Below are 13,405 nucleotides of genomic sequence, written 5' to 3'. Positions count from 1 at the left end.
GAAATGGGTCCAATTTTGAGACAATAGTTGTATCATCATATATGACTCTGGCTTTGATTTTTTGCTTTCTTTCTCCTTTCCCTGCTTTGCTTGATTGAAAAATATTATTATCTTGCGGTACTCAGCTTTAGCCTGTAAAAAAAGTATCTCAGATTTTGTTCAATTATTGGAACCAAGAAATTAGATAGTTTTAGCTTTGTTTTGTTGTCGCCCATCTGACTTGACTTCTGGGGCCAGCTTTTCACTGCAACCTTTTGAGTCCCAAATGCGCTTTTATTCCTTGTGCTGAAGCCTTCTGAGTTCTCTAGTGGAATAGATTCTGTAATATGCCTGCCCAGTGCTATGACTTCGGTTCTGGACTCTATTAAAGAGATTATTTCTAAAAGTTTTTGTTATACAAATCTGCAGCTGCTTGAATTCCATGCATCAGACCAGAATGCGCGTGTGTCTAGTGTTGTACATTTGTATCTCGGTGCCTAGGCTTGAGCCAATACGGCGCCCGAGATTTTTGGCTCTGGTGCCAAAGCGACCCAAAGTACCAAGAGGGCAACCAAAAAGACCTTAGTCTTGAGTTCGAATCCTGGGGAGGCCACTCTGGGTCAGGAGGGCAACCAAAAAGACCTTAGTCTTGAGTTCGAATCCTGGGGAGGCCACTTTGGGTCGCTTTGGCACCAGAGCCAAAAATCTCGGGCGCTGCATTGGCTCAAGCCTAGGCACCGAGATACAAATGTACAACATCTAGATATATATCTTCCTGCGTGGTTTGCTTGGTAACTCACTCAATCTCATCCTTTCCATTTATGGCGTAGCTGGAAATGCATAAACAGAATCAATATGTAACTAGAATGATAAGTGAAGATACAAAAATTCATCCAGCCCAAAAATGAGGACTCGGCAACCTCCAGAACAGGTATCATCCAGCACCTGCCCCTGAAGAGACACCTCCAACTACCCTTGGAAGCATACAGAAAAAAGCTGTAAAATAGAAAGAAAAGCCTGTGAGCCTCACCAGCAAGATAAATATAAGAGGGTAGTCCTAGCAAAGGAAAGGGCAAGCTCTGTTAAGAAAAAAAACTCACTTTCCCTCTTCGGTAAAGACAAAGTAAGGAAAAAATTAGTGGTAGTTTTGTGCAACTTCAATTAGGATTCAACTTTCTTCCTCAAAACTAAATTCAAAAGAAAAAAAAGATCATAAAAGTAGTTATTTCTCTCCTGAATTTTGCAGAATTGATCCACTCATCAGTTAGGCAATATTACCAGTCTCACCAATTATCTTCATATTGCTAAACACCACTCTGATGAGCTCATTTGGAGCAAAACGATGGGCAATAAGAAACCTACATTGAACCACATAGAACTCCACTCAACCAAGATAAATTACCATGATCTACATTTCAAATAAGTTATCATGCTCAGCATTTCTAAAATGTTATTACTTTATTAAAACGAAAATCAATTTTCACAATCTTGGAAGCTTCATTTGGATATACAAAGAACAAAGGACAGAAAAGGAAAGTTCGAATATGCTTGTGAATGGTCAATTTTGTTTCCTTTAAGCTCCGAGGCTTACTTCACTAAAAATTATGATTTGAAGAATCTTCATCAAATTCCATCTGCCCTTTAGGATCTTTGGTTCTGTTTCCATGTGCCCTTTATGACTTCTGGTTTGTGTTCTGCATGTTTCATCATACGTTGGTAGCTTCCAGTGACTGAAACATGAAATCATGGAGCTCTATACAGCAAGAATAACCTAGTGCTAATCTATTGGAGAAACTTCAGAAACTATACATCTAAGCAAAGAATCAAATCCACCATTAAAGGAGTAACATACAATACACAATCCTTGACTAGGATTTTGAAGTTGAACTTAGATTTTTCCTGGTATGTATTTGATTTGAAGTGGCAAAATACATTAGGGTTACAGAAGTCGTGGTCCTTTTTGAGGTTCCAAATACAGGTGGGAACGCATAGGCATTCAAGCTAAATCATGAGCAATGAACATCAAACTTCATTTTTAAATGATAAACCTGCAAGATTTGAACAGAGACCAACCATCTGGATATCTGCAGTGATTGGTCCTAAAACCAGTTAATCACCTTAGTTTTCAAGTCCTTTTCAGAACAATCAACTAATGTGGCATCAAGCTATCTCATAAGCAATTAATGAAGATGCCACTCCATTTTTGCATAACAGAGGAGCAAGATCTAAGCTGAGATGAACCTATGTGGACACCATCAGCCATTGGACTTAAAGTAGAGAATCTGTCAGCTTGGTTTTCAATTGCTTTCCAAAATCACATTTAAAAGATGTGCCTCAGAAGCCAATTGTAGCTCAAGACACAGAATTCAAATCTTATCTGCATCAGAAACAAGCCTGGTGCTGCTATGGCCACAATAAGCCAACATGTATTTTGATTACAAATTACTATAGTTGCAGAGTTTTAGAAAAGAATCCTTCCATTATGCACCATCTTAAAAATGCAGGCTTACCTTTAAGAAGCCTTTGGGTGGAACCACTACTAGTCCTCTTCCTCGTAACTGTTAAAATAGGCCACTTCCTCACCACCAGTCAAGCTAGAAAAGGCAAATTATTTCCCATTTTTAACAATCATTTTAGCAAGACACCTGAAGTAACAATTGAAGTTATTATTTATTCTTTGCAACTGCTCTTTTCAACAATTGAAACTGTAACGGAGAAAAAAAAATTGTTTTACATTATAACTAAACAAAGGGATGAACTGTGTTACACATTCCTGGATTCCTAATGCACCAAAGGGGCTGAATGGGTTCAGCCCCAATCCCTCTAGCAACCATTCTATATCTCCATTCATTCAACCGATCCATTGCATCTGCATACCTCTTCATGCCTGTCTTGTCTTGGTTCCCAGACCACAATGCCTCTGCCATTGCAGAAGCTCTTGGCCAGATCCGAGCATCCAAAACTGTTGGATCGGCTTGCTCAGACCACAATGCCACTTCCCCACCTAATACCAGCTTTGCCTCCTCATCGCTTAATCCATATGTTATATCATAATTATATATCGTCTGCCAAGTTTTAAAGGGGCCGCACCATGACCCACCATTTTCTGTGTTGCTACCTGCTTTCTGATCATACTGACTGTCATTCCCGAGAAAGTCCCCATGCCCACAATCCAAGTAGTAGAAATCTGAAGATGATACAATGGCTCGGTAGCCAGAAGCAACAACCTTTTTAGTGTTATTTGGTCCATTGTTCCATGTTTGTAAAATGGTATTCTCTGGCGGAAGCATGCTTGGATCCACTTTGACGTTGGCATCCAACAAAACGTCTTCCCAGTAAACCACTGTACGATTTAGGGAAACAATGTATGGGAAGGTGGAGTTGATAAAGATCTCAAGGAGTTGACTGAGAGTTCCACCATTTGATAGGAAAGTTTGAATAGTTGGGTCTGCTTTCCAACAACCTGGGATGATCTCATCAGCCCCTGAGTGATAGAACGGTTCTGGAAACAGGGCAGCTACATCGTGAATGACATTTTTGAAGACTTGGTAGGTTTTGGGGTTTAAGGGATTGAGATGGCCTGTTCCTGGTTCTGATGCTAGCCGGTCAGCCCATTCAGCTTCAGCAGGCCACCAAAACATGTTTGCACATGTCACAATCTCTGGGTATGCTTCAGCCCATGATCCTGTATGTCCTGCAAATGAGCACAAATCGTCATTGGTTAGTCTCAGTATTAAACAATTTGAGGCTATATTATGACACACAAGCAATGGACAAGTAGTAATAACACTAGGAAACCTTTTTCAGATTGACGAGAAACAGAGGTTTTGCAGATTTGCTCACCATAGGAGATGATTAGACTTACCCAAGCATGAACAAAACCTTACTATAGGTTGAGAGAAAACATGAAAACTTCGAGAAAACATGGTCTCCCTTTAATCTAATGCAGCTTTAAGTAGTGTGCATTTGGGTCTGTGTAATTATGAGATCAATTCAAGGACCCAAAATCTCCTCACTTGTCTCAAGTCTCCAACAGTCTGCCAATTGGATCAAGCTCAAGTAACACTGGTTTGCTTCATAGAATACCCGCACAAACCTAACAAACTAAGCCGCAAGCTGCTCAAATTTGAGCCCCAATAAAGAGAGGAAAAAAAGAGACAAAGAACTTAAGAGTTTCAAAATTAGAATTGAGCTAACTTATCTATCCCATAGAACAACCTCAAATTATTCATTAATTAAGGGCTGCCTCAATTCGAGTATGAGCAGGCTAATTAAGTTTATAGTAATTAAGGAACAACATGTAACATATATAAAATTTGCAAATTAGCAATGTGGATGTTACTGCCCATATATCAAAAGAGTAATGTTATAAACTCTGATCGGCTCCTATAATAAAATAAAGAAATTTCATGTATAAAACAAAACAATGTCAAGTTCATCCTAGAGGCATTGCAGTTCGAGAAAGAATTATTAGTATCACTCACCGGGTGAGTCAATCTCCGGCAAAACCCTAACCCCATGTTCCAAGCCAAACTCCACAATCTTCTTCACATCCTCCGGAGAGTATTGCATTTGGGGCCCATAAGATCCCTTTCCGGCGAGATCAGGCTCCGAGGGCAAGAGCAGAGGGAAGGAATGCGAGTCAGTAATGTGCCAGTGAAAGACATTGAGCTTATTGGCACTCATTGCTCCAATCGTCCTCAATATATCCTCCACTCCATAGTAATTCCTCGAAGTATCCAGCATCACCCCTCTATGTCCAAAAAGGGGCGAGTCCCACACGAATAAACCAGTGGCCACTCGTAAAGGGTCACCCCACACGATCTGCGAGAAAGTCTCGAGGCCTCTCATGGCGCCCCACACCGTCGCGGCCGTGAGATTGGCCGCTCCGCCCCTTGGGACGATCAGGGTGTAGGACTCATCGACTCCGTGGTGGAGTGGGGCAGCGAGATCGGAAACGATGATGGTAAGAGTCTCCAAGGGAGGACCAGTGATGTTGACGGTTGGGGTAACGAGGGGGTGATGGTGCTCCGTCAGTATTAGGCGGAGGTAACGTGCGACGGCGGAGGAGAGGTGTTGGTGGTTAGGGGAAGTGATGCTAAAATTGGGGGACAGGAGGCTCGCTTGTGGGCTTGGCCACGAGAAGGTTCTGGGTTTGGGCCACACATTGATTTGGGATTGGGATTCAGACGCAGAGATTGAAGATACAAAAGCTGTAAAGAGGAAGACGATGGAAAAGAGGGCTTTATCGGAAACTGCCATTGGGTTAGTTGTATACCTGTATTGTATGTAAGCCCTTTTTTGGGAGGAGATGAATTATGAAGATGGAGAGTGGGTGGCTACTTATAATGATCTATGATGCCCTTGGGGCAGTCTTCCCGCTCTTCTTGTTTGCTTATGGTTTGGAATTATGCACTTGTGCTTGTCTCTGCAATCAATCTTTCTAAAATTCCTCTTTGGATCGCTTTCGGATAGAAGAAATTTAAGGTCAACCTTGCTGCCGTTTCCACACCTCTGTATTATATCATATTTTACGAAAAAAAAATATCCCAATGCGGACTTCGGTGAAGATGGAAATGCCTCGGCATACCACAGGTTATTCATTTTGCCAGTATGTTTTCAAAGACACCGTTTAGAAGATCCTTGATTTGACATTTATATTTACTTTTATGTAGTCACTTCCCAGGGAAATCTTTTTTCGCTATGGAAAAAATCCAAGATATCGAATTGAATCAGATACAAATCTCAATACAAAGAGGAATAGAATTATAATTTCCTCCACTTAACTGGCACATTAGAATGGTCTTATTTTATGGTTGGCAGGCTTGAAATATTTTTCTGATGACGGCATTCCTGAGGCTACCTTGGAACTGTGAGTTACTTCTTTCTGTTACATAACCAGCTGCCGGCTGGCAATTGTCTAATATGCGTCCAGATGATACTAGTTTTTTGTGTGGGAGCCTGGGCGACTTTTTGGCTTTTGTCCTTCCTGGACCCTGTGGTAGCAGTGTAAGTTGGGATTCTGAGATGCATTGAGCCACATGTGATGCTGCTGATGTAATACTACACTCCGTCCACATCGCACAACTTCACCAACTCAATGTGAAAGATAAAGAAATTACTCAATGGCTTCCTTGTTCTGTCTTTGTTTTTGGAGTGAAGATTCGGCATTGAGAGTTTGTCTCCATTTGGCATCATTCTCTCCGCCTGCACTAGAATAATGCTGGTTTCTCCCAAGTGTTTAGCCAGCCTTTGCGAGCTTAAATTTAATAAATGAACTTGCTTCACAATATTCATTACTCTCCTCAACAAGTGTTATATTTATTCATTTAAGGTCACTTCATTTACATGTATAAATGGAGCTTGTGGATCTGATTTTGAACTTGACATGTTGCCTAATTTAGAAATAAGCATGAAAAGGTCCCATCCTTCAATATCATGATTGGGTTGACTAGGCTAGGGTGAATAGAAAATCGAAAATGTCAATAGCAATTGCTGTTTCAGTTGAAATATTTGGAATAATTCTACCACTTCTACTAGGAGAAACTGCCACCACAAGCAACTCAACTTATTCACATGTCAAACTCACCATCTACATTAAACATGATAAACTTTATGCTTTTTATTCGAACTAAATATGGGATCAATCTCATACCTCACACATATTATATGAATGTGATTAGAAATAAATGGATTTTCAAAACTAAACTATATATGATCCAATGTAAGTTTTGAAGGGCTTAAGGCTCACTTTGTTGTGAAGGAGTTGAGTCATGGAGAAAATATCCTCACAACTACCACTCGATACATTAATATATTCTACAAATTGATGTCAAAAATGCATTTTTCTATAGATATCCATCTCTTAGTGCAGTGTGACACAAGCCACAATGGCCACACAATTAAGTTCAAAGTCTTATTGTTAGCCTCTTGACTCTTACAACATGGCACCAAGGGCTTCATGAGTAGGCACCTTGCACTCATGAGGGTCCAAAGAGTGAGGTAAAGTGGAAATCAAGAGTTACAATAGGTTAAGTGCAAGCTCAATGTTGACTACAGGGGCAACTCACATTATTGGCACAATGTGGTAGCATGTGACGCAATACTTCCTACCACACTACTTAGCACATTGCAGCATATGGTGAAGCATGAGGTATGGCCTAACATGACCAAAATTCTAGTGGTGAATTTTGGGATGTTGGTATTTTTCCCTTAAATAGGAAACATGGAGATGGAGTCTCTAAGTGGAATATTGATTTTTCATAGTTTTTATAATTAATGAAAAATTATTATATCTCCTTAAGCACCTTGATATCTCCTCTAGACACTTTGGAAATGGCTTAAAATGTTCTTCAAGGGAGGTGGCATGACTTAAGGAAGGCAACGTGGCTTGATCTTTGCCACACCTAGAGGACATGACGTGGGGCCCCAAACAACAAGGCACACAGATGAGCTTTGCTAACACCCATACATGAGCGCAACGCCCATTTGTTTGCTAGCACCCCTTCCAAGCAGCTTGTTATAAAGGCACAATGTCTTGTATAGCAAGATAACTTGGCACAAAGGCATAATGCCTTTTTTAATGAGATAACTCATCATAGGCACAACACCATGGCTCACTGCTACACCAAGGTGGGCTAACTTAAACAATGCTTAATGTTGCATCAAGGTAGGCTAACTCAAACATGGTGGACATGACTAACGCAATGCAAAACTGTGTGAAACGCGACGTGTCGACTCTTGTCACATGCAAGGCATGGCAAGAAATAAAGGGTTGTTTCGTGGGCGCTTAAACATAGACAACAACATTGATGTGTCAGGGCTTAAAGGACATGGCCTAAAGCATGGGCATCACAATGTGGGTTAAGGCGCACTAAGGCATAAAATGGGCTAGCATGCTTAGGTTGACTAACATGGGTAGGTTAACTTGCATGGACAAGTTGACTTACATGGGTAGACTGACTTGTATACATAAGTCAAAGCAAGATACTAATACAGACTGGCATGCAACAAAAGGTGGGTTGGATAAGGCTAATGGACTAACTCCATCAAAGAGAGCATTTGGTTGGTTGCATAGCACCTCTTGGGAAAAGACACCATCTATGGCAGTCAATGGTTCAAAGAAGGCATCAAATGAGGATCTTGTGTGATGTCATTGTAAGAACACATGAAAAAACACGTCAAGGATAAAGGGTAATATTCAATTAGGTGGTTATTAGAGTTATTTAACTACCATAACTACCAATTTGAATTCAAAAAAGTTGATTGTTGAATTAAAAATAAAGCAGAGAAAAGGCAACCTTACATATAAATAGGCTCTCCCATTGCCTTGAAGGATTAGAAGATGTAAAGGTTGATGTGGGATCTTGATTCTCTTACTTAGGAAACAATCATAAGTGTTGGGGTTGTAGGTTTTAAAATCAAAATGTGTTGGAAGCAACAACCAAAAACTATATTTGAGACAACAAAAATGTCTACACTTATTGAATGATCAATGCAGCATTTATACATAAGTTTGTAACATAAAACAATAGAAAATGAGAAAAAATAGTTACACATTAAGACTAACGGCTATTTCCTATAAAATAACAACAACAACATAATAGTTATTAAGCTCCATGAAACTATGTCAGCTTCATTGACTAAGTTTTTCATGGTTGCAGCCTCAATTTCAGCATCTCTTCACACCTCAGCAGTCTTCTTAACATACTCTTAAGCTCCCTCAGTTCAAATAGCTTTTACATGACTTCCAGCATGTTTATTGCTATTAAGGCATTTTTCTCAACATTCCTACTTGACTTAGGAGCTACAAACTCCAATTTTTTTCTAAGAAATTCAAACCTAGCTCTCGATAGAGCTTTTGTTAGAATATCAGCATTTTGTGCTTCTATTTTACAATGTACCAAATTTACTTCTCCATCATGTTGTATTTCCCTTGAGAAATAAAACTTGATTTTGAAGTGTTTTGTCCTGCCATGGAATACTAGATTACTTGCAATTGAAATTGCAGCCTAATTGTCAACAAAGACTTTTGTACTTCTAGTTTGTTTCATGTTTAAGTTTGTTAGCAACTTTCTTATCCAAAGTGCTTGATTTGATGCTACAACAACAACAATGTACTCTATTTCTATAGATTGTGCCACAATATCCTGTTTTTTAAAGCACCAAGAGGAAAAACCTGAACCAAAACTAAAGCAATAACCTGATGTGCTTCTCATATCGTCAATGCAGCCAACCCAATCACTATTAGAAAAATCCATGAAAATGAAAATTTTGCACCTACTTGAACTTAATGCCAGAGTCAATAGTGCCTTTCATATATCTCACAACATGTTTTGTTGTCTGCAAGTGAATTTCACAAGCACAATGCATGTATCTTTAGAGTAGACTTACAACATGTACTATATCTGGCCTTGTTGTAATCAAATACATCAAGCATCCAATCATGCTTCTGTATAACTCTTCATCTACTTTTTCAACACCATTTTCTTTGCAAAACTTTTCTTTTCAATTCATAGGTGTGGTTGTGGGCTTGCATTCCTCTATCTTGAACTTTTTTAGAATTTCTTTTGCATACTTATACTGACATATGAATATCTCGTGTTGATTGTGATGCACTTCCATTCCCAGGAAATAAGACATGTCTCTAAGATCTGTCATCTCAAAGAGCTCCTCCATTTTAGCTTTGAATTTATCCATTAAACATTGATTGCTCCCTGTTACAATCAAATCATCAACGTATAATGAAATAATAAGTATGTCAGCATTAAATTTTCTAATATAAAGTGTGGATTCACTCTGACTTTTTTTAAACCCCAGACTAAGCGAATGTGCATTAATCATGTTGTACCAAGCTCTGGGGGCTTGCTTTAAGCCATACAAGGTTTTCTTTAGTTGAGAAACTTTGTCCTCTTTCCCTTTCACTACAAATCCTTCAGGTTGCTCCACAAAGATTTCCTCCTCAAGGTAGCCATTTAGGAAGGCTGATTTTACATCTAGTTGATAGATTTTCCAATCCTTTTAAGCAGCCAAAGCTAGCAACATCCTTATTGTATCCAACCTAGCTATAGGTGCAAAGGTCTCTAAAAAATCCACACCAAACATTTGAGCATAACCTTTGAAAACCAACCTAGCTTTATGTTTGTTTATAGAACCATCAAAATTGAGTTTGGTTCTATAAACCCACTTGACACCAATGGCATTTTTATGTGTTGGTCTGTCAACTAGCTCCCAAGTGTTGTTTTTTTCTATCATGTCGAGCTCTTCCTGCATTGCAACTCTCCATTTTCATTCTCAGTAGCTTCAGTAAACCCTGCAGGCTCAAACACAACCACATTACACATTTGATAAATATCATAAAGTGATCTGGTGCCCCTTATAGGAATGTCATCAATATTTTCATCAAGGAACTCAAGATTCTGATTTATTTTTTTTAGTATCCCATATCCATTTATCATCCTCTATGAATTTGACATCTCTACTAACAATGACTTTGTCATCATGACGCATATAGACTCTATAAGTCTTTGATTGGTTGTTGTATCCTACGAAGATCTCAGTTTCTTCTTTTTTATCCAACTTGTCCAATTTCATCTAAGGCACATAACTTAAACAAAGGCAACCAAATGTTTTTAAGTTTAACAGTAGGGGTTTATATCTAAACCAAGCCTCGAAAGAATTTTTTTTGCAAAGCTTTGGTTGGGAGTCTGTTTAGTAGAAACACTGCAGTGTTTGCAGCTTCAGCCTATAACTTTTTTGGTAGTCTTTTCTCATGCAAGAGGCATCTTGTCATCTCCATTATAATCTTATTCTTCCTCTCCACCACTTCATTCTGCTATGGTGTGTAAGGTGCAGTCAGTTGGTGCTCTACGCCTACTTCTTCATATAAATTGTTGAATCTTTCAAAAGTATATTCAGTGTCATTATTTGTCCTTATAACATGCATGATGGCACCACTTTGGTTTTTTACTAGGGCCTTGTACTTCCAAAATACATCAACAATCTCATATTTAAAATTTAAAAAAAAAATCCAACAATATTTGGTATAATCATCTATAAAGGCAATGCAGTACTTACTATCCTTTAGGGATGGTGTTCTATGAGGTCTTCCAACATCAGTGTGTACAAGTTGCAGTTTGTGTGATACTCTCCATGTAGATTTTTGTGGGAAAGAAAGCATGGATTGTTTTCCATATTGACAATGCAAGTATGAAGATTTTTCTCCAGGTCAGGTAGACCTACTGCAAGTTGATTCTTCTTCATGTAGAGCACTTCATTATGATGAAAATGCCCCAATCTCTTATGTCATAAAGTTGTGACATTATTTTATTGAGAAATAGCATTTTGTTATTCCTTAAGCATATTCAAGGCAAAGTTTTTGCCTCTCATCTTGATCTTGAACACATATTTTCCATTTTCATCCTTGATCAAACAGAACTTGTCCTCAAATAGCACTTTGAAACCTTTCTCAAGCAATTGCCCAACACTCAAGAGATTTTGATCAATATCAAGAACAAATAAAACATCATGGATGAGTTTCAAACCTGAGAGACTTTCAATGGCAACAGTCCTTTTGCTCCTTACTGAGATGTATTCCTTATTTCCAATTCTTTGGAAACGGTAGTTTTGTCAAGCTCCTTGAAAAGTTCTTGATCATAAGTCATGTGGTTTGTGCAACCACTGTCTATGAGCCAGCTTACAGATGTGTTTTTGCTAGAAAAACATGTGGCAACAAGCAACTGTTCTTTATGTTATTGAGTAGCAGTTGCAGCCTCTCCATATGGCCTAATTGACCACAATTATTGCACTTGACATCTGGTCTCCCCCAGCACCTTTGTGGATGATGATTTTTTTTTTTTTTTTGCAATGAAGGCAATGTGGATGAGCTCATTTCTTATTCTTTTTGTTATTGCTTCACTTGTTGTTTTTCTTGTTTTTCTTTTTGTCTTTACCAGTATCATTGTTTTGTGATTTAGCTTGGAATGCCCCCTCAACAAATCCTTCAAGTCTCATTGTTCTCCTTTGTTCTAAGGCCGACAAAGCATTAACAAGTTCTGCTAGAGATATACTTGACAGATCTTTAGAATTTTCCAAAGTAAAGATTGTGGCTTCATATTTTTCAGGCAGAGTTATAAGATTTTCTAAACGATTCTTTCATCAGAAAATTCCTTACCATACAATCTCACCTTTTTTGCTAAGCAGTTGTTCAGCATAATCTTTGATAGTTTGAAACTTTTTCATTCTACTCATTTCAAATTCTCATATTAAATTCATTACCTGCATATTCTGCACCTTTTCATTCCCCTGATACTCATTTTTTATATACTCCCAGATTGCTACAACAAACTCTATTTCCATGATTCTGGTGAGAATGGAAAATGAAACTGTAGAGAAAAGGCAAGCCTTGGCTTTGGCTTTCCTTGTTTTTCTTTCCCTATGAATCTTCATTTGATTAATACTTGGATTATCTCCAAGTGGTGGTACCTCATAATCTTTTTCTACTGTCTCCCAAAGAGCCAAAGCTTCAAGGTGGACTATCATTCTAACAGCCCACGTCTGATAATTATCACCAATTGAAAACTGGTACTAACAAAAAGCTTATATCTATGTCCATTTGTTGCAGAATTATAGTTACAAGTTGTTAAAGGTTGTGTGTTTATGTTGGCTTTGGAGTTCAGTATGCGTGAAGGTATTTTGGTTGCACTCTATCCTCACAAGTTCCTCAAGATAGTGTGCTCTAATACCAATCTGTAGGTTTTAGAATCAAAAAGTGCTAGAAGCAACAACCAAAAACTATATTTGAGACAGTGAAAATGTCTAAACTTATTGAATGATCAATGCAGCATTTATACACAAGTTTGTAACAGAAAACAACAAAAAAAACAACAAAAATAGTTATACGTTAAGACTAACAGTTATTTCCTATAAAATAGCAATAACAACATAACAGTTATTAAGTTCCATGAAACTCTGTTAGCTTCATTGACTAAGTTTTTCATGGTTGCAGCCTCAATTTCAGCATCTCTTCACACTTCAACAGTCTTCTTAACAAATTCTTAAGTTATCTCAATTCAAACAGCTTTCACACGACTTCCAGCATGTTTGTAGCTACTAAGGCATTTTGCTCAACAGGGGTACTAAGAAAATTTTGTAATATTGTTTATTATTGAGTAATAAAACAAATTGGAGGAAGTTTTTTCGTATCTATTGTGTTTTGCTTGTGTTGTTGTCTAATTGTTATTAAGATAAGATTGGTCAAGTAAGGACATAGCGCCACACAATCACAAAAAAACAAAAAAACAAAACAAAACAAAACAAAAAAATATAGCAAGATTTGTGAATGTGACACTCATTATCTACATGACTTGTATTGCACTCAAACTCACATATCTATTGTTGATTCTTAGTGACATTGGTATTATATAAT

The 13,405-nt window shown here is 38.2% G+C and overlaps 1 protein-coding gene across 1 annotated transcript; it reads right to left on the bottom strand.

Moving 5' to 3' along the window:
• Positions 1-2,630: 2,630 nt before the first annotated feature.
• Positions 2,631-5,681, bottom strand: LOC100240836 (beta-hexosaminidase 2). Its single transcript, XM_002266861.4, has 2 exons — positions 4,464-5,681; positions 2,631-3,673 (listed from the first exon to the last, which is right to left on the bottom strand). The coding sequence occupies exons 1-2, from the start codon at positions 5,239-5,241 to the stop codon at positions 2,721-2,723; spliced, it is 1,731 nt and encodes a 576-aa protein (XP_002266897.1). The 5' UTR covers positions 5,242-5,681; the 3' UTR covers positions 2,631-2,720.
• Positions 5,682-13,405: the final 7,724 nt, after the last annotated feature.

Source organism: Vitis vinifera, chromosome 13 (assembly GCF_030704535.1).
Source record: "Vitis vinifera cultivar Pinot Noir 40024 chromosome 13, ASM3070453v1".
Lineage (NCBI taxonomy): Eukaryota > Viridiplantae > Streptophyta > Magnoliopsida > Vitales > Vitaceae > Vitis > Vitis vinifera.
This window is presented reverse-complemented; position numbering and strand designations above follow the sequence as displayed.

Excerpts from the sequence above, each read along its gene's own strand:
- LOC100240836 (XM_002266861.4), bottom strand. The coding sequence starts at position 5,241 with ATGGCAGTTTCCGATAAAGCCCTCTTTTCCATCGTCTTCCTCTTTACA. Across the intron at positions 3,674-4,463 it reads GCCGGAGATTGACTCACCCG|GACATACAGGATCATGGGCT; the intron begins GTGAGTGATACT and ends GCTCATTTGCAG.